General features: G+C 29.8%; 1 protein-coding gene across 4 annotated transcripts in view; it reads right to left on the reverse strand.

Moving 5' to 3' along the window:
• Positions 1-313: 313 nt before the first annotated feature.
• Positions 314-20,118, reverse strand: part of LOC107438874 (uncharacterized) — a 74,310-nt gene continuing 54,505 nt past the window's right edge. For all 4 annotated transcript variants that reach the window (XM_087150322.1, XM_087150323.1, XM_087150325.1 and 1 more), the window contains 6 exons: positions 16,809-17,095; positions 12,987-13,135; positions 8,354-8,518; positions 6,601-6,735; positions 5,594-5,833; positions 314-2,075 (listed from right to left, as the gene is read on the reverse strand). In XM_087150322.1, the coding sequence (XP_087006448.1) occupies positions 2,053-2,075; positions 5,594-5,833; positions 6,601-6,735; positions 8,354-8,518; positions 12,987-13,135; positions 16,809-17,095 (999 nt within the window). In that variant the 3' untranslated portion in view covers positions 314-2,052. The remainder of the gene's footprint in view (positions 2,076-5,593; positions 5,834-6,600; positions 6,736-8,353; positions 8,519-12,986; positions 13,136-16,808; positions 17,096-20,118) is intronic.

A 20,118-nucleotide genomic window follows, 5' to 3' on the forward strand; every position in this document is an offset into this window, starting at 1 on the left:
TATGTTATTTAGGCTGGAGTGGAGCTGGACCAGCGGCCAAGTCCTGGGCTATATGGTTAAGGGTTTTCATAACCTAGGTACATGCTCAGGGCTTGGAGGAAGAAAAAAAAAAAGAAAAGTATACCATAGAGAAAAGCTGATCTAGATCCCCACCAACCAAACAACTTCTATGGAGTCCTCAAAAACATCTTCTAAAAGAAGTAAATATCCATTTTTTCACCCCGAAGTTAATTTAATTCAACATGTAATCCCACAAAGCATTCCAGGTGAGTCTTTTCCGGCCTCCGATAATGCAATAAAACAAAAAGCATCCTTTTAATAATTAAATAGTTTTATTATTTTTTCAAAATTTAAAAATATACACTTTCAAATAAATCATGACAATATTTTAGGTGAAAATCATATACTAATTATAACTGAGCAATCAAAACATAGAATCTTAAACAATTGTGATTGAAAAATTCACTTTTAAAATTCAATATTTTTATTTTAATAAAGAAAAATGTAATTTTAAAGAACACTAGCCAACAAAAATGAACACTTTCTAGAAGTAAAATAAGTTATTTATTAAGTCATTCTCGATGATTATGGAAACGACTTGAAGAGATAAATTTTCAGAGTGGCTAACGTCCGAAAAAATTTCAAAAATGGTAACATTTGCTTCATAAGGTTATCGTAAGTTATCTTTTATAAGGTTTCATAGGCCTTAAAATTACGTCAATTTTAGGAATTCAATTTCCCTGTAGTAACAGATATTTAATTTAAGAGTATATTTGATCGATAATGGTTAAAACAACTTGTTTCCTTCATTTAAACTACTTGTTCCCTTGAAGATAGACATTTGATAAATTTATCATTCCTTATCAATGTTATTAATTATCGCAAAAAAACATTGACTTTCGAATATATTACCATTAATACGATAATCAGAAAGACTATAGTTATGAGATTACATTAGTCTAAATTTTAAGAAATGTTATATAGGGTTATTCATAATTCCCTCCTGGGTTTCGAAGCGTTATATTGAAAAAACGAAGACGAAGATGGCAAAAAAGAACAGATTATTCCGAAAGTATTCAAGTTTTAATTTAAGCAGTTGCTGGTAGATGGCAGTAGCATGTACCACTGAACCCAGTTGCAGTAAAGAAAAATGGCAATTACAGGGGGAGGGAAATATGAATAACCCTGTACTTTTTCTGTAACATAAGTAATGAGGTTTTATTGGTCTATAATATTGTCTTTATCATTAAATTGCGCTGAAGTCTCAGGAAAATAAAAATAGCTTGAAAAGCGCTGTTTATTACTATAGAAAAAGTGATGAAAACATTTATTTTATTCCCAGAAAGTTCTTTTTTTGTTGCTAGTGAAAATGTGCATTAAAATTATTTAGCTTTCAGGAACAAAAAATTTTTTTGACTATTTTTAATAAAAAATTAAAACATTTCGTTAAAAAGACGGGAAAAAAACTGAAAATTTTACTTTTGATCTAAATAATTTATAATAATTTCTGAACAAGACATTAATTTAAAGCCACAAAAATTTTCATACAATTTTAAAACTTTTATTTACAATACATTAATTTTAATTTCCATTTTTGAAAATGGCATTCAATTGTATGAATAATTATTTAATCAATTCCTCTAACTAAATTCATTTACATTAAACAATGTTAATTAAATAACTTCCCAAAAAATAGAGTTTTATCAAATTACACATATAAAAACAAATCAAGTATACTTTATACACTAAAATATTTGTTGCAGATACAGGTCAAGTTAAAAACCAGAAAACTAGTTCTTAAGTACATAAATTTTTTTTGTCGAAAATGGCTAGCTTTTAAAATAGCATAATGGGTTGATACAAAATAGCGAGTCTACTTCAATATTTATTTCATCCATTCATATTGAATAAGCAGTATTATAGTCATACGCTAATCATTAATATCTTCTTAGCACTTTGTTTGCTTAGACAACAATTTATAATAGTTTCATCATAAAAGTTCACTAAAGTTCTAAAATTACAAATATATCTAGGAGTTATCATTTTGATATTCTACATATCTGTACCTTCTTCACCTAAAAGAAGAAGAAAAAGATTATTCACTTTATTTACAGTCAGTGGAATTTTTACAATGCAAAAATAATTTAATTATTGATTTTAGCAAAAAAAAATGCCTTTCAAGTAAATATAACAAAAAACTAAGTGTTAGAAATATATATATATATATATATATATATATATATATATATATATATATATATATATATATATATATATATATATATATATATATATATATATATATATATATAGAATTTCATTGCCAACTTTTACTTTTTTGGTGAAAGACTTTTCTAAACCTTGGGAACAATCAAATTCCTCCAAAATTTAAACACATCGCCACTTAATTGCGTTGGTTATTGTTAGTATAATTTGTCTATGGAAAGATCACCCCTCGCGAATAAGTTTAAAGCAGTCTGCTGCTACGGAAACAAGAAATAGCGCATATCAAAGAAGGGAGCTTATTTCTCCCCCGATTTCTTTTCTCTCGCCTACCCGACCCAAAACCTATCTTAAATTATGACCCAACACTCCTATTTGAAGTAGTTAAACCTCGCAACCCTAGCCACCGACACTACTCCAGACGAATGGCTAGGGGAGTTCTTTACGTAAACAAACTATACGTCAGTCAGTCGACTGACTTTTGTCAGATAACACATTTGAATTATATGCCAAGAGGGTTTCCTATCAACTCCATTCTATTAAATAAAACATAATTAACACTGAAGCATAAATTTAACCACAATCAGGAAGATGTTTTCGCAAAAAAGCGTAGTTATTCACAGCTGTGTGACGTACTGTTTGTCTAAGATAAGTACTCTGCCAGACATTCGTCTGGAGCTGTGGCGGTGACTATGGTAACGAGGTATGATTATTTTAAGTAGGGGTGCGGGGTCCCTCTTTAGGACCGGTTTCGGGGAGAGAAAAGGGGACCTCTTCGTCGAAGCTACCCTCCCTAAAATGCCCTCTTCTTGTTTCCATAGCACCAGACTGCCGCAGACTTAGTGGCGGTCAGAGTACCTATCTTAGTACCATTACCATTCACTCAAGTAATATACTAATTCTTTTTTTTAAAGCAGTAAGTTTTCTGATTCAGCAATACCTAAATTTAAATATTCTACGCGTATCAGAAGTCAAATTTGTTTATGAGTGCCTGAGTTACCGAATTATCGATGATAAAAAAACGTCATGATGATATTCCTTTACCTTTTTACCGCCGCGTATAGGTATCGGTCAGCGTTTGATAAATTTACAGAGGCCAGCTGAGGAGAGTAGGGAAGAAGGTTGTTTGTTTATATATTACATCATTTTGATTTAATGATTTTAATTGTATTTAAGCATGTCTTCAAAATATAATCAATTACATGCGTGATATTGGTTTTCAGCTTTAGGTAAACCTCTCGTCCATGGAAAGTCTTACAAACACGAGAGAAATACACCACAGAAAATAAAATGGAATTAATTTAATGTTATTTGGACAGCCCGATACCATTTGATCCACGAACCTGTACCGGTCCGGAACCTCGGGTGGGAGCAGCTGCTTTTATGTATAAATTACAATATAAGATGTATTACATGTATTCTGGCGTATCACTGGGAGCTCTGAGTCATGTAAAATCACAATATTGTTTTTCAAATACGAAGTGGTAACTGGTATTTGAACAGAATAAATTTAAGTTTCTCATATTAGTAAATAATTTTGTCTCAAAACAGTAAACTGGGATGGAATAATTCCTTAGACACCTTGATGTTTTTGAAAGGTGTTGTAGTCACATCGATTCTCATAGTGGTAGTTTAACCATAAAGCAACATTGTCACCATTTACTGTTATATTTTTTGAACAAGAGGTTTTGCTTTGATTTTTTAATACAGATGCAGTCATTAACATATATGGAAGATCAAAGTGATGTTTAAAGTTGTGCTTGGCTACCAAAACTGTCTATTTAGCAAGCATTTAGAACTACTAGACCACAAAAAAATGCTCTTTCGAATGAAGCTGTTCACTTTGTCAGAAAGATCAGGAAAAAGACACTCAGAGGACTTTATTTGCTATATAAACTATTACAGAGACTTGCTCCGGACAGCAAATATATATTTTAAAGTGGTAGTTTATCAATTGTGATTCTTGGTTTAATAAATTCAATTTAGTAGATTTTTATCCACCACTATTTCTAAATAATTCATAGGATTATATAATTCACCACTTTAGAATACTTATGCCAACCTATACCTTTCAGAAAAGAAGCAAAAATAGTCAAATATTTACAAGATTTACCTAGTAGTTATTTACCGTTTTTTTTAAAAATTATTTTGGCGGAGCAATTGGCATCTCTGCTATTAGCGTGACATTTTTATATGATAGCTATAAATCATAAAATAAAGTGGTTACTAAATATTTAAATTTAAGAGTGGTGACTGCTGATGTTTTATCCAGTCAGGGTGGAAAGAAAGACAAAGAAAAAAAAATCCATTTATTGCTGACCTTTGGAAGGTGTAAAAATTACCAATTACTTTTTTTTTACACTACAGCATTTTAATGATTGAGAAGTTTAAATGAAACGTCACTTTGTTCCAGCTCTTAAGGTGGATCTTTAAAATGTTAGCAAAAATTCTGAAAGCTTTAGCTTTAAATGCCTACCACTCTTTAAAATATTTTTCAGAAAGCGTAATAGTTACATGTATATTACTTAACTGCTGTCACTTGCACCAGGGAATATTTTACAAAATAATTAAAGTGATAGCAAAAGGAATTTTTTTTTAAAATTATTTTCCCTTGACAGCAGTTAGTAAAATCACCAATGGGCTATGCCAGCTGTCGGCAACTCTGCTTTAAAACCTCACTTATACACACTGAAACCAAATAAAAGAAGCTCTGAAATCGCAAATATCAGGTGAATGCTACTAGCATGTAGTATATCAGTAGCATGTGGTTCGTGTGCGACAGTTGATCGACTACTAGGTTAAGCCTTAAATGCATGATTGAATTAAGTTTAGATAGTCATACTAAATTAATTTAGTTTAGTTGTTTTGTTAAATACTTGCAAATCAAAATTATTAAAACAAATAGCACAACTTTTAGTACCTCAGGAATATAAATTAGGCTGAAATAGAAAAGTAAACTGCTAAGTGTATATACGCACCAAATAAGGTTTCATTTGGAGCTGAATGGATAGTTTTTGCGAAGCGTTATGTTTAACCACTTACTCAAACCTTATTTCAGCTTTACTGTGCATGAGCGAAAATTTCCCCCAAAACGCTGGTTCACTAATGGAAAAAAGTCATAAAGACGCAAGAAAGACGCTATGTAAAATCTGTCAAAGATCGTTATTGCAAACTGCCAATTTAGCTATTGTAATTCAGCAGCAATGTGTGTTTGTTGGTTGTTTGTTTGACGTTTGCCTGTTTGTTGTTGGTTTTTGCCATTTGTTAACTGTATTTTGAGTCATTATCGTCAGTAATATTTCAGTTGAATACCGTGATTTAACCTTAGTTTTTTCTATATGAAAAGTAAAATATTGATGAATCGAGTTACCTTGGCCATCTGCATTTTCCCCGGTCATTGCTTGTAGCATTCTGAAAGACCTTGACGGTATCTTTCCTCCTGTGTACATTTTAGGACCTTGCTCGGACGCTTGTTGAGAAGCCGGGACTTGTGGTTGAGGAAATTGTTTAGGGGGAGGTGGCTGATTGATGTTCAAATGAAGATGCGCCGGTGGCTTTCGTTGTTCTCTCTTTTGTTGAAGTACTGATGGTACAACCGTACCTGTGGGAGCTGAAAGAAATGATTATGAGTACAAAAATATATCGAAACAGAGTTTAAATTTCGCAAAATAGTCAATATTTTAGGCAGGAAGTAGTTGTCTATATAACTCGAATATATATTTCTGCTATAATCAAAGAACTTAATCGAAAACCATTATTCAAAATTACATTTAGAAAACACTGCTTCTATATTTTCTAAGACTGATGCTTCAAAATTCATTCAGAACTGATCGTATGAAGGACCCTTAGGTTTCTAAATAACTGATTTATAAAATTAATTGAAGACTTTATTTGGGCTGAGATAGCTTGGTTGATATGGCGTTGGGTCACAATATTTTATGAATTTTAAAAATTAGGTTAAAAAAAAGTATAGCATGCATTTTTAAGGATTTAGTGCTTCCATCAGTGCTTAGAGCTTTTTTAAGTACTTTCAGGGCAAAGAGTTGAACAAGGAGGTACCCTCTAAAAATTTCAATAACCTTTTCTCTCTATGCTCTTTTATTAGAATCATAATAAAAGCCTTTCTAATGGAACTAACTTGTTTTCAAATCTCTGTTACTTATTTGATAAACGTAAAAAAGAAGAAAAAAACTGTAGGAAAAAGTTTATATTTTTAAATTAGGTATTTGGAAACATGTGAGAATTATATTTCCGATTAATTTATTAATGGTTAAGTAGAGAATACTAATCCAAGCAAAGAGATTTTTTAATTGTTTCATTACGGAAGAAAGTTTTTTTAAAAAATGAAGTCATTTTGAAATAATTATTTAAACGCACTTCCGTCTTCGTTCATTCCTGTCATTTCTTGAAGCATCTTGAAAGATCTTCCAGGGATGTATCCACCCTTGTATCGAATGTCCACTGGTCCATCTTGATTAGGATCTTGAGATTCATCTTCTTGGTAACGATTATCTGAAAAAAAAATTTTTTTTAGCTAATAACGATATTAGACACCTGTTTAAAAGCCTTTTTCAAATGGTAGCAAACTGCTCATCAAAGTTTAAATAATATTAATTATCAGAATATGTGCAATAGTTTTCTAAATTTTTCTGGTGATCAAGGCAATTAAATGATCCAGTTTTTTTTTAAATATTTCATAGTGTAGTGTATCTACCACTACGAAAATGCAATTGCAATTCCCTAATATATAGGACATGTTAACTCTCCTGTGTTTTGGGTACCTTTTCATAGAAGAAGGTTGACATTTCCAATATCTACTCTCCCACATTGACGTTATGTGAACACGCCTATTTCGATAGAACGAAGACTGAACGGTTGACATTGAACGGTTGACTTTCTACTTGTGACTGCAACATTGTCCTTCTCACGCTGTTGCTTCTCGGTCTCTATCACACACAACGTAAACACTCGACTGCTATGGGCAACACAAGAGTGACTGTAAACTTTATACAGCTCTCACAATCAGCACTCAAGAAGTACTGAGATCTCAATACAGCTCTCCCGGCATCTCACAAAACAGCAATGAATCAACTAGTGGTATCCCATTCATCGAATTCTATCACAGATAAAATTCTGGTGGGGGAGTACTCTTGTATCTACCACTGCAAAAATACAATTGCAATTCCCAAATATATAACACATATTAACTCGATTCTATGTTGGGGATAACTTTTCATAGAAGAATTTTGACATTGCCAATATCTACTTTCCCACAATGGTAAAAATATTGCTAAAATTTGAATATTTTTGGCGGTCCTTTGAGAGCTTCCCCTATCGAAAATCGGTAGAAACTTTCCGGACAACCCAATATGACGCGTTTCTTTTTCCAAAAAGATAAGCAATGCTTTCACAATTCTGTCATTATTTTATTACATTTAGGAGAGGGTTATCATCATTGGGCCATTCAAGCATTACGCACGCATATAATATAGGGGTTTGCTAATTTTTGTAAATAAGTGGGAGGAGAGAGGTAGGAGTAATGTTTACGAAAGTTTTTGAATTTTCCCTTTTCCAAATTCAAAAAAATACATAAACAACAAAAAATTGGAAAAGAATAAAATTTTAAAAAAATCAAAATTTGAGAAAATCGTTAAGTTTGAGTTAAGGTAAAGAAGGAAAAAAATTTTTTCCGAGAATTTCAGAGGGCCGTGAAATATTCCTTTCGAATAAAGAAAAACAAATATTCCTTTAGAAAATACTATTCGAAATTTTATAGAATGAATTAGTATTTAAATGTTGTTTTATGTTTGGTTACATCCTTTATTTTTCTGAGTAACCTATCATCTTTTGAGTGAAAATACATAAATAACAAAAAATTGGGGAAACAAAAAACTTTAAAAAATTTAAATTTGAGAAAATAGTTAATCCCACATTTAGATAACTGCAGCAAAAGATAAAAAAGATTTTTATGACTTTCTAAGGTAATCATTGAAGCAGGTTTATGATTTTTGCTCACAAGTCTCCAAAATTGCCAAAAACGTGTTTGTGTAACATATTATGTCTTCCATTAATAATTTTTAAAAAAAAAGAGTTAAAATAATTAAACATTCTGCCTTCAAAATAAACTCACCTGATGGTGAATATACAGCAGATTCATCACCGCCAGATGTCATCTTTTGTAATGTTTGGAAAGCTCGAGAAGGAATGGGATTATCCGGCCTTCTAAGTCCGGTAAATCGCATCTCGTCATCTTCTCGTTTGCCAGGCCCTGCAACTTGCTGGGGTGAGGCGGAATCTGAAATCAAAGAATAATTTGAAATTTATAAATCGAAATTTTCTTGCAATACTGTATTTTAATTATTTTGTTTCGATTAAAAAAAATTTTTGTTTTAATACTTTAGACGTGTTTGATTTTTCAAACAGAAAATATATTTCTAAACTTTTATTATAAACGCCGCAGTCAAGTTTATAAGAAACACATAATTCGAGTAAATTTTTAATGTTTTTAATTTTTTTTATATTATTATCGTTACTAAAATGGTTTGAGGAAATTAATGCAATACATACTGAGAAAAAGTCATTTTAGCCAGATGGGCAAGCCATGCAAAATTAGCGTGGCATTCAATGTGTTAATGTAATAGGGGTTAGCATAAATGTTGCAGCAAGCTTTTAAGGGAGTAAGGGCACATCATTAGGATAAAAACTGAATATGCCCGGAAATCTCATCGTACGCGGCTAGGTGGGCTTCCCTATTATCTGTTCAGAAGCACACAAAGTTCGTAATTGTTTTCTAAATTGTTTAGTGCGTGTTTTAATTACTGCTTTTTGAATTGTCCCTTATGGAAAATTTCAAACATCTAAAATCTTTTCTTTTTAGTTCTCTTACAATTTCAACTGTAAAAAAATTTTGCCACTACATTATTTTTAACAATTATGAGTTCCACGAGGAATTTTAAAATATAACTGATAAATAATAAAAATTGTTAACATAATAACTTTTTTTAAATTATCAGGAAGAGCAAAACGTTGGCATCCATGAAATGTGTAGATCATTTAGCCCACAAAACCTCAACTTTTAGATTGATTTAGATTTTATAATTCTCTGATAGAAACATTGTAATTTAAAATAAAAAAGCATTTCCCTACAGTGTTATGACAACACCAGTAAAAGACAGTTCAAAGATTTTTCTTTTTTAAAGATCCTTTTCCAAAATTGAGTTAACGACACCGTCTTCGGTATCGCCCGGGGAGCGACAACGTCTTCCTCCGGCACTGATTGCAGGGAAAATCCACTTTACAGGCATTCCGTGTTTAATCCCTCAGTGCATTAAACGCATGCTGGTGAATCACAACAGTTCATTCTTTGTTTCAGCTTACAGCTTACGTATACAAAATATAAAATTTTTATGACGCTACTTTTCAGACTATTATGTTTTAATTAAACAACTAAACTCCGAGTCAGTGACAAAATTTTAAAAAGTTTTTTTATACTAATTGCACTTCGATGTATCATATTTTTTAATCTAATGACATTGAAACAGTAGCTTTTTTGTGACCGACGATACTAACATATTAATTTCCTCTTTAGAAATAAAATGATTCCCAGCTACACAAGCCTTTTTGTTTTCAGACAATTTAGAATCTTGAAGTGGTACATAAGTAGATCCGCGTGGAAAAATGCAGTCTGCTAGGCTGTTCTCCGTCACTTGTTTGAAGTGTTCTTTACTTTAATATTACACAAGCATACAATTATTTTTCGAAAATAACTTATAAAAGATTTGAATTTAGCAAGATGTACATGATTTAGATAGAATATTTTGAATTAGAAATAACATACTTCTTGAGTGCAAGCTACACAAAAGAAATTTTTTTCCCATCATTCCTTCTGATGCAGAATTTGTATTTAAATTTTTTCACTGTTTGGTATTAATTTAGGTCAAAATAATTCAAAAATATTATATTTAGCATTTTAATAATTTATGGTAATTAAAATTAACATGAAACATCGTTGTTTTGTCTGCGTTAAAGGTGAAATCTTCCTAACACCGCTCACTTCCAGACGATAATTTTTCAAAATTGCCGTTTCTCAGATATAAGCCAAACAGTTATTTATCATTGAAACTTCTCTAATTTTTAAAATCAATTATTGATAAACTGTGGAATCTGAATGAAAATTTTCTTTCTTACAAATTACCTATTTTGGATTCTATATTTTTATGCAAATATACTTTAATTAATTTAACAGATTTTTCAGCAACTATTAGACTGTTGTTATGATTAAAAAATATCAAAATATATTTTTTTCTTAAAATTAGAGTGTGAGACAAAATATATAAAAGGGGCACTGGTGGCCCACCAGGGCCCAAAGGGTTAATCAGAATTTTTTCACAACCATAAAAGTTTTATTTTAAACTGTTATAAGCGAGTTCTAAAGCCAATTTTCGAAAACGTGGTAATCACATTAGTAGTATTTATCCAGGCAATAAGAAATGTAATTACCTAAAAATTTTTTAGTTTAAAAACAGCTATTTAGTTTAAAAACAGCTATTACTTAAATTTCTGTTTAAAATATGCAAAAGAAAATAATCATTCAATTTAATTCTTTAGAACCATGAGCTACCATTTATTTCTACTTTTAAAAATATCTTATTATGCAATAGCAAAAACCAAGCCTTTTAATTAATGTTAAAAAGCGCGGCAAAAAAATGTAATATTTTAGATTTTCTATATTAATATATTGGAAAATTTAATATATTGGAGTGTTTATATGTAATTCAAAAACACAATTATGTTTTTAAAATACAGCGAAAGCTAAAGCTTAAATATTTTGTTAGTTAAATTACAAATTTGTTAATTAAATTTAATTTAATTAAATTTTGATTACGGCACTTCTCAAAGGGTGGGAACTATAAAATTAACTTTATACTTATATTTATACTTATTTTATATACATTAGATATTCTGTTTATGTAAAACGGCTTTTTATTTAAAAAAAAAATTTTTTTTTTGAAGAACTTAGGGTTATTAATAATAATGAAATTATGGGACTATAATTAATCCGAATTTATAACTATAAATTTATTACTGTAGGAAAATTATAAATTAATATAAATTTATGGGAAAACTATTGGCGTTACAATTATTCAGTAATCTGAAATGTTTGCTGTTTCACATGTCAGAAAATAACTTTTTGTGAGAGGAATTGTGAGAATTGTAAAAAAATGTTTTAATTCATTTTTTCAACAATGTTTAATAAAAGCATAGGAAAACTTTTTAATTCTTTAAAAAATTATTTTAAAGATTTATTTCTATTATTTATCTTCTGATAAAATAATAACGCTGTTTAAATCCTTACATATAGACATGCATCATAACTCCAGATTACATTTTTTTTAAGCTTTCGCAAAACTAAATAAAACTTATCTAGGGCTGCCATTTATTAAATATGTTATCAAATAATCGTCCTATTTAAGTTTTGGAACCTTATAGTTTTTTTTAACAAATTAAAATTATTTAAAAAAAAAATTTTTGGTGTTAATTTGGCTTAATTGACAGAATGGCTGTCCAAAATTCACTCTTCTTTATGTAGCGAAAAAATAATTTTTGAAGATATTTGCAGAAACATTTTTCAATAATTTATATTAATTCTTGACACCAGATAAAATTATGTCATGAATGTTCTCAGAAAACTTTACTGTAAATTAAAACTTAATTATTGCCAGAGTTCAGGTCCGTATTATGCTTTCACTTTTGAGCCCATAATACGTTGTTGTCCACTAATAATAAGTGATACTCTGAGTTCAAGAAGTTCACTAAGCTACCAACCACTAGCTACATTTCATAGTTAACATATTAAATGCTTGTAAAGCATTATTATATAAGTAAGACTTAGACTATCTCACTGAGTCATCGGGATCTAACAAGATTCAAAGAGATAAGATAATGACATGGCTAAGCACTTATTCTTGTATATGATCGGCACAACCATTAACACTAAACGTGACATAATCGGACAAAAGACCGGTTATTGTATGATGTATTGTATTGTAAAGTGTTTGTATGTTTAGTATTAATATAGAAAGACAATGACAATACATGTGCATGTCCGTTGGACCTGCCAACCCCACGGCTGTCTACAGTTTTTGGTGGGTTGCTCACCGGTTACGCCAGTCTGATTGATATGAATGGTAATAAAAAAGCTGAGTACAATATTTACACTATTTACAATACCCCCTCCTGTATATATATATACATGCACACACACATTCATGCACAACGAATCAGCAAATATTGCCTCTGATAATGTTTTTTTTTTTGTATTTTCTTGATTAAGAAAATTTAGTATAAATAACCTATATATAATGATACTAAAAGAGTACAAAAAATATATATATATAACGAGATATAATTAAAATATCGCAAAAATATTTTATATTTGATTATTTAAACAGTTTATGGAAGATTTTCGTATTTCGCACTATCTTTAAATAATTTTAACTCTTATTTTTTGGTACGGAATCACATACCATAATTTTCTGTCAACTGTGGTAGCGAACAGAAGAATTGAATTCTGAGCATAAATTTACTCCCTCTTTTTCCCTTATGATGGGGGTTGATTGTCACCCACACTTTTTAAATTTTTTAAATTATATAAATATTAGTCATTTGAACGTAACATAATATGACATGCAGTTGCTTGCAGACATTGACAATTTCACAAGAAGAAATGAATGGAATATTAGAATAATTATAAATGTACTTACCTGTGGCATCATCACCCCCGGTCATCATCTGTAGTAGCCTGAATGACCTAGATTGTCCATAATTCCTGGGGTCTTGACTGTCAGCCGATTGTCGGCGTTGGTTTTGTACAGCGGTCGCCATCCCGCTCTGATCATCGACTAAGTTCAACCTTGTGAGAGGAAAAGGAATGGAATTAGGAGATGAAGCAAGCAAAACACTTCAACCGCGTCATTACTAGTCGAAAAGGGAGAAAGGAAAAAAAAAAGGGTCAAGAGAGAAAGTTCTGAGCGAGCATTTATAATCAACCATTTGAAAAACAGCTGGGCGACATTTATTACCACAAAATCTGTCAACATTTGATACTGATTCCAGACGTTAAAGTTATGCAACCCCAAATCCATCATCGGGTGCTTTGCTGATACATTTTGTGTTTTTTTTTTCTGTCATACGAATCGAAGAAAAACAAATAATCTTCATGAGATATGGTGACTTTTAAGGACTGTCAGTGGTATCTGAAAATCATGAACCATCAATAATGAAACCAATAGATTTTCCTGATTGTTTATAAAATTAATAAAATTGATGAACTTTAATTTCGTCTCCTCGTCGAGGCACAATTGAAGCTTATTCTAAAATTCATAAGTCGCCCATTGGCCAAAGAATGCTTTCTCTTTTTATTTAAATATTTATACATTTTTTAAATTTAAAAACAACGAGAAAGATTAAAAATTTAATTTATTGAAAAAAATTTTAAGTTAACTGGTAGTTAAAGTGAAAACATTTAAATTAAATCTACTTATAAATTTTATTTTTGTTAATATACAATCGGACCAATTCTATATCAAATGAGCGATATTTGCATATCTATATACCTAATCCATGGGTTCCTAACTCATAAGTAGTATATAAAAATAAAAAAAACTGACAGAATAAATGTTTTATGAAATATTTAAAAAAAAAATTTATAATTATTCCAAATGCAAGATGTTTGTATCGAGAAAATCAAAAAGACAAACATGGCGCTCGAGTGAGCTCAGCATTTAGGTCTGGTTTTTTTATCGGCCAATGTCGTCATTCAATCTTACTTTGCCGATAGAAATATCCAATGGCTCAGACACTTCTCTTTATGGTCAAGTACGATATGAGGGAAAAAGTAGAAAAAAAAGCAATTAAACTTTTGCACGCGCGCATTTATTAAATTTGCTGACTAAATTAGCTGCATTGAGTATTGTTTCAAAAGGTTTGTTTATTTACATGTTTTATCATTTTTTTCTTCTAAAAGAGATCTCTCAAGATTTAATTCATTGCAATTTAAAATGATTCTATTTACTTTCTCTGTCGAACAAAATGTAAAACTAAGGTGTTTTATAAAAAACCATCTTGGATTTTATCTTATATTTTTGATTTCTTTTCGTTGAAGATTTTTTTTAAAATACTTTTTTTAAATGGCGTCAAAGGCTTCACTTAATCAAATTGAGAAAAATAACAATTGATAACTTTTATAACTTCAATGAATTTTTTCACAAAATAATAAATTGTTAAAATTATACATTTAGTAACTTTGGATAGATAATTTAATATTGTACATTTGCCGGTGAATTGATTTTTCAAAAACTTTACTTTTATTTTTGTTTATTAGCTGTTACAAAACCCGAATAAGGTGAAGTTTTCTTATAACTTGAATTACGTTCAGACAAAGATATTTTTCAAAAATTTAAAACTAGACAAAAGTGTCATGCTATTCTTGTTTATTAAAAGTTGATTACGAAATTGCATTTTTATAATTCTGTACGAAATTATCTATTGATATTCTAAAGTACGGAGGTTTTCTACAAATCTTGAATAATGAAATTGTATTTTACGTGCTTCGAAAAACAAAGCCGAGAATAGTTAATAATATTTTTCAGAATATTAATTTGTGAAAATCAAGGCCTCCACTTTAATTTTCTTTTGGCCTCCACTTTAGTTTTCACTCAACTATAGTCATTATATTTTTGTCAGACATGATGCATTCCTCCATTATTATAAGTAACCAAAATTTAGCTAACATTCGGCACAGCTTCAAGCTTTTCGCGAGAAACTTTTTCCTACAATAGCGAAATGAAGCAAAAATTTTGTAAAAGATATAAATTATTTTTAAGCATCACTAGTATTAAAAAACATCTCCTATTGCCTATCAAAATCTTTAATTTGTTTTAGTTTTTATATGCCATGGTGTTCAAAGGCATTTTAGATCAAATTTAAAAAACTTAGAGTAATTTAAACACTTATGAAACTCTTCCTCAAAAAATGTAAAAAATGACAGATACAAATTTTTGATGAGGGAATTTAACAAAATAAAATAACTTTTAAGAAAATTCGATATTTTTAAAATTCGATTTCTCAGAAACTATTCCACCCGATTTCTTCAGATTTTGTATTTTGCCATATAAAAATACATTCCTTAAAACGATTTTAGAAACTTTTTACCTTATAGTTCAAACTTGTTTTGAAAATTATGAAATAAAATAATAAAAAAGGTAATAAAAATTTACTAAAAGATATAGTTTACATTATTTTTGGATAAATGAATTTTAAAATTTTTGGCAAAAATGTTTTTTTAATTCTCTTCAAATTTTCTCAAGAAAGGGCAAAACACGCAAAAAGTAAAATTGGCGTTAAGGACTCCAAACTTTGGACCGATACTTTGGATGTAAGCGAATTTTGAATAGCCACCAAAAGATGGTGCTGGAAGTCCAATCCTCATCAACGTTTTGATGAAAACAAAAGGTGCACAAAAGCAACTTATGACAGCGACGTGAATGATAGATTGGTAGGGTAACTACTACAGACAATGAATTTTTGCCTTGACCACCACGATTCCCAGATCTCATCCCATATGATCTTTTCCTGTGGGGATCCGTGAAATTCCGAGTCTATGTGCCTCCAAGTCGAAGAACATGACTGATTTGAAACCCCGGACCACAGTTGTTATCGTCAGCATTGATAAGGACATTTTGCTCTAAGTTAGGCAAGAATTGCATTTCAAACTACCGTATAATAAAAGAAGCGCGTGTGGAATATTTATGAGGAGTAGATTTAAAACTTGTATTAACGCTGCATGCAAGGCTGCCAACTGCTTAGCTTTCTGTAAAAAAGTTTAATAAACTGATAACGAATTAAATAGTGTAGCCTGTAGTATAAGCATAATTACGCTTACTCTTTTAAAGCGTCACTATGAGATGACTGCAATAAGTTGGATTTCATATGATACTTTAAATTTTTGATATGTAGTGATGGAAAAAATTTTCAAAAGGAAAAATACTTAACTAAAAATAACTGAAATTGCGTTACTACTTGAAAATATATTTTTACATAACTGAGCAAAGTTCGCATTTCTGATGCATGTATATACAATACAACATATACAGTACGTACATATATATATATATATATATATATATATATATATATATATATATATATATATATATATATATATATATATATATATATATATATATATATATATATATATATATATATATATATATATATATATATATATATATATATATATATATATATATATATATATATATATATATATATATATATATATATATATATATATATATATATATATATATATATATATATATATATATATATGCATTTTGCGTATTGCACCAATGAAATTGGGGCATTGATTTTGATTTACTCTCACGTCATATCAAATTTTAGTTCATTATAATAGTAGGAATTACGTATATGTGAAATAAATTTGAATGTATTTTGTAAAAGAAAGGAAAATACGAGTATGTTTGTAAACGACAAACAAAATTTTGAAATGAAATACCTACCTATCGAATTGGTTTTGAATAGGTTGGGCTGGTTGTTGAGGCTGTAACAGTACTTGCTGCCCTGTACAGGACGGTGGAGGAGGTGCATGTTGCTGGTTAGCAATAAGCCTTCGCTGCATCTTTGGTGATCGGATCTCTGAGAGGTCCAGCCCCCCTGGAAGATACGTAAAAGGCTTTTTGTCTTTCTTCATGCTACCGGCGAGGGCGGCCGGGATTTCTGGAACCCCTCCGGGTGTTCCCGGAGTTTGGGAAGGAATGCCTGCAGCTGCTTTGGCTTCCTTTGTTGCCTAAAAAAATTATACATAGATTTAGTATTTCTTTTCACAAACTAACTGAAAGTAACTATCTACTTTCCTCAACCAATTGAGACTAAATCACCAAATTTTACAATTTTAAGTAAAATAAAAAAATTAAAGTTTGAAACTCCAAAACCATTTGAATTTGGCTTTTATCTCAATTAGAGCAGAGGTTATGGAACTATTATTAAATTTAAAAACGTACTATACATTAGCAAATATACAATTGTACTGTCTGTTTAACTTTACATCTAAAATTTGTTTTTTCGCTATTTCTCCTGTTTTCAAATATGATATCTTAAAATCTGCTTCCTCCACTCACTTATTTTAAATTTTGCATTATTATTCTCTGCATATACGTTTTGAAATAGACTACGCACTAACTTATCGAACAACTACTTAAAATTTTATAGCCAAATTAAAATATGAACTAGTATAATTTTTTGATAATGCTGATTGCGAAGCGATATTAACTATAAAATTTATGAAGGGAAAAAAACTTACTTTATGCTGTAAACTACTTGATTTAAAAATATATAAAAAACTTTCTGCATTTTCTTTAAAATTAAAAAATTCTATTTGAGTTTCAAAAGCAATTGATTTTTTCTCATAGAATTATTAACAAGTAATAAACATTAGATGCAAGGTATCTCAAAAACTCCAGGACAGTCAAATATTTTAAGAAATTCACATTGTCTCAAGAAAAGACTTTTTTACCAAAAGCTATCCAAACCTAAACTTTTGCGGGTTAAGGGGCAAATTCAAAATAGTAACTAAAAACACCCAATTTTAAATGTAGTTTTAAATTTTTCAGAAACAGCATCCCAATCGGACCTACAGATTTTTAAATTTTAATTCATAGATGACACTGTAATTTCAAGAGAAAATGGAGTTTAATCTGTTTAAAAATGAATATTTCCTGGGAAATGCATGTTAGACCGAAAAAAAGCTAAAAATAGGCAACTCGATATTTTTAAAAGACCTGCTTAATAATACCAAACTTGATCCCGCCCAACCAACTGAAGTTAGGTTGATTAGCAGGGTGTGAGAATCAAGAATGGTGTCATTACATAAATTTTGATCTTAGTATGAAGTTTAGAATTACATTTAATATAGATATTTTCTTTTTAATTACCAGTTAATTTTTAAAAATTTCAAATACAATAATTTTTTTCAAAATTAATTTTGTGTATTTAATTAACTTTAGGAAATTCAAAAATATTTAAATTATTTTTTTATTTAAGAAATTTAAAATAGATTCAATTTTTATACGAAAATAACTAAAATCTATAAGAAAAATAAGCAAAAATTTCGCACAATGTAGTACGAGTATCTTTACTTAATGCCATTAGTTTGGTTAGAATATCATCAAGGCAGCCATAAACCGGGAGAAATTTAAAGAATAACAGTGGAAGATTGCAGACAAAACACTCTTTTTAATATTTCCTATCAACGAAAATATATTTATAAATTAAGGGAAATATACATAAATGTTTAAACTGACAAATTTTATTCCTTAAATTAAAGTGACTTTAAAGATTCAAAAATTTCCAACAGCCTCTGTTAAGTTAAACTGTCGGTAAATAAAGAAGAAACTGCAGCATCCTAAAAACACTCTGAAAAAAAATAGTAAAATGGTTCGTTTTCGAACCACAATATCCGTAAAAATTGCAGCAACCTTAAATACGTGTTAAATTAAATCATGTTTCCATGTAAGATGAACTATAATTTCCTGTGTCAAATTTAAGAAAAATTCATTAGAACGATAATATATTTCTTCAACTGGGCACGACATTGCAACAAATGTTCAGAATATTATGGACCAACATGTATCGAAATTTCCAGACGTCTACAAAGCCTGACTAATTTCTCCTATTTATCTTATAAATATAATTAAGGTATTTATAGAGTTTAAACAAGTTTGGTCATTTGTAAATTTAAAGCATTAACAAGTTTGGTCATGCAAAACGTTAAAACCCATACTCTCTGAATTTGACAAAATTTTAGAGAAAAAGGGATCAGAATAGCGTGAAACAGTTATATCTTCGAACAAATTTGCAGTGTTGACTCATTTTGTCGAAATTCAGAATGGACATTTTGCATCTAGTAGTCAGCGGATAGGAGAGTATGTCTCTGAACATTTTCATTTATAGAAGTGAAATGTTTGTAATAATTTCGTATTGTTTTCGTTTTTTCCATTGATAGTATTTAAACAATGCGTTGTAGTAAATGCGCAGGTGAAAGTTAAATATTGTGTAATTTAACTTGCGTGTCTTTCCCTCGACCATTTTCTTAACAAAAAACTGAGTAACTGCCAAAGATCTGTCAACACGGAGAAAGTTACGATTAAATAAACTTAAATCCTCATAAACATCCGATTTTCCAAGAACTAGGTATTTCGGTCAGCAGAGTGCAGGTCTTAGCCTAGATAAACGTCTGCTTGAATTTCTGTTGATCAGTAAAAAGTTTTTGTAAAAGAGAATTCAACGAAACTTTTCAAACCGAGAGCCTCACCGTTTGAGGCTTCTAAATTTAGAATCTTGAAACTGAAAATAACATCATCGCTCATGAGGTTGTAATGACTACTGGTGTGGTGTAACCTCCTTCTATATTGGCTTGCCTCCAAAACGGATTCCGCGGCTTAAAAATGAATATGTTTCTCATAATTTTCTTCAAAGTTAAGATTCGAGCCCCTTACTACTTCAAACAGAAACCGAAATCGTTACTTGTTATTATGAAGAAAATACCAAGGGAATAGACTGTAACAAACAGGGATGAAAGTATGAAAATAAGCAAAATATATAAAGAAATAAAGATGCATGAAATACTAAAATTCTGATTATCTTACAGGTAATAAATTTGCATAAATTTTCTGAATAGGTTAAAAAAGTCAAGTTAATTAGTTTTTCGCTTTGTGAATAAGGTAATTTATAAAAAGTAAAATGAGTTACATTTTTGTAAATTTACTTTTTTAAAAATGTTAGGAATGCATTTAAAAATTGAACATGAATTAA

Source organism: Parasteatoda tepidariorum, chromosome 8 (genome assembly GCF_982258835.1).
Source record: "Parasteatoda tepidariorum strain Cologne lab strain chromosome 8, Ptep-v5.0, whole genome shotgun sequence".
Taxonomy (NCBI): Eukaryota; Metazoa; Arthropoda; class Arachnida; order Araneae; family Theridiidae; genus Parasteatoda; species Parasteatoda tepidariorum.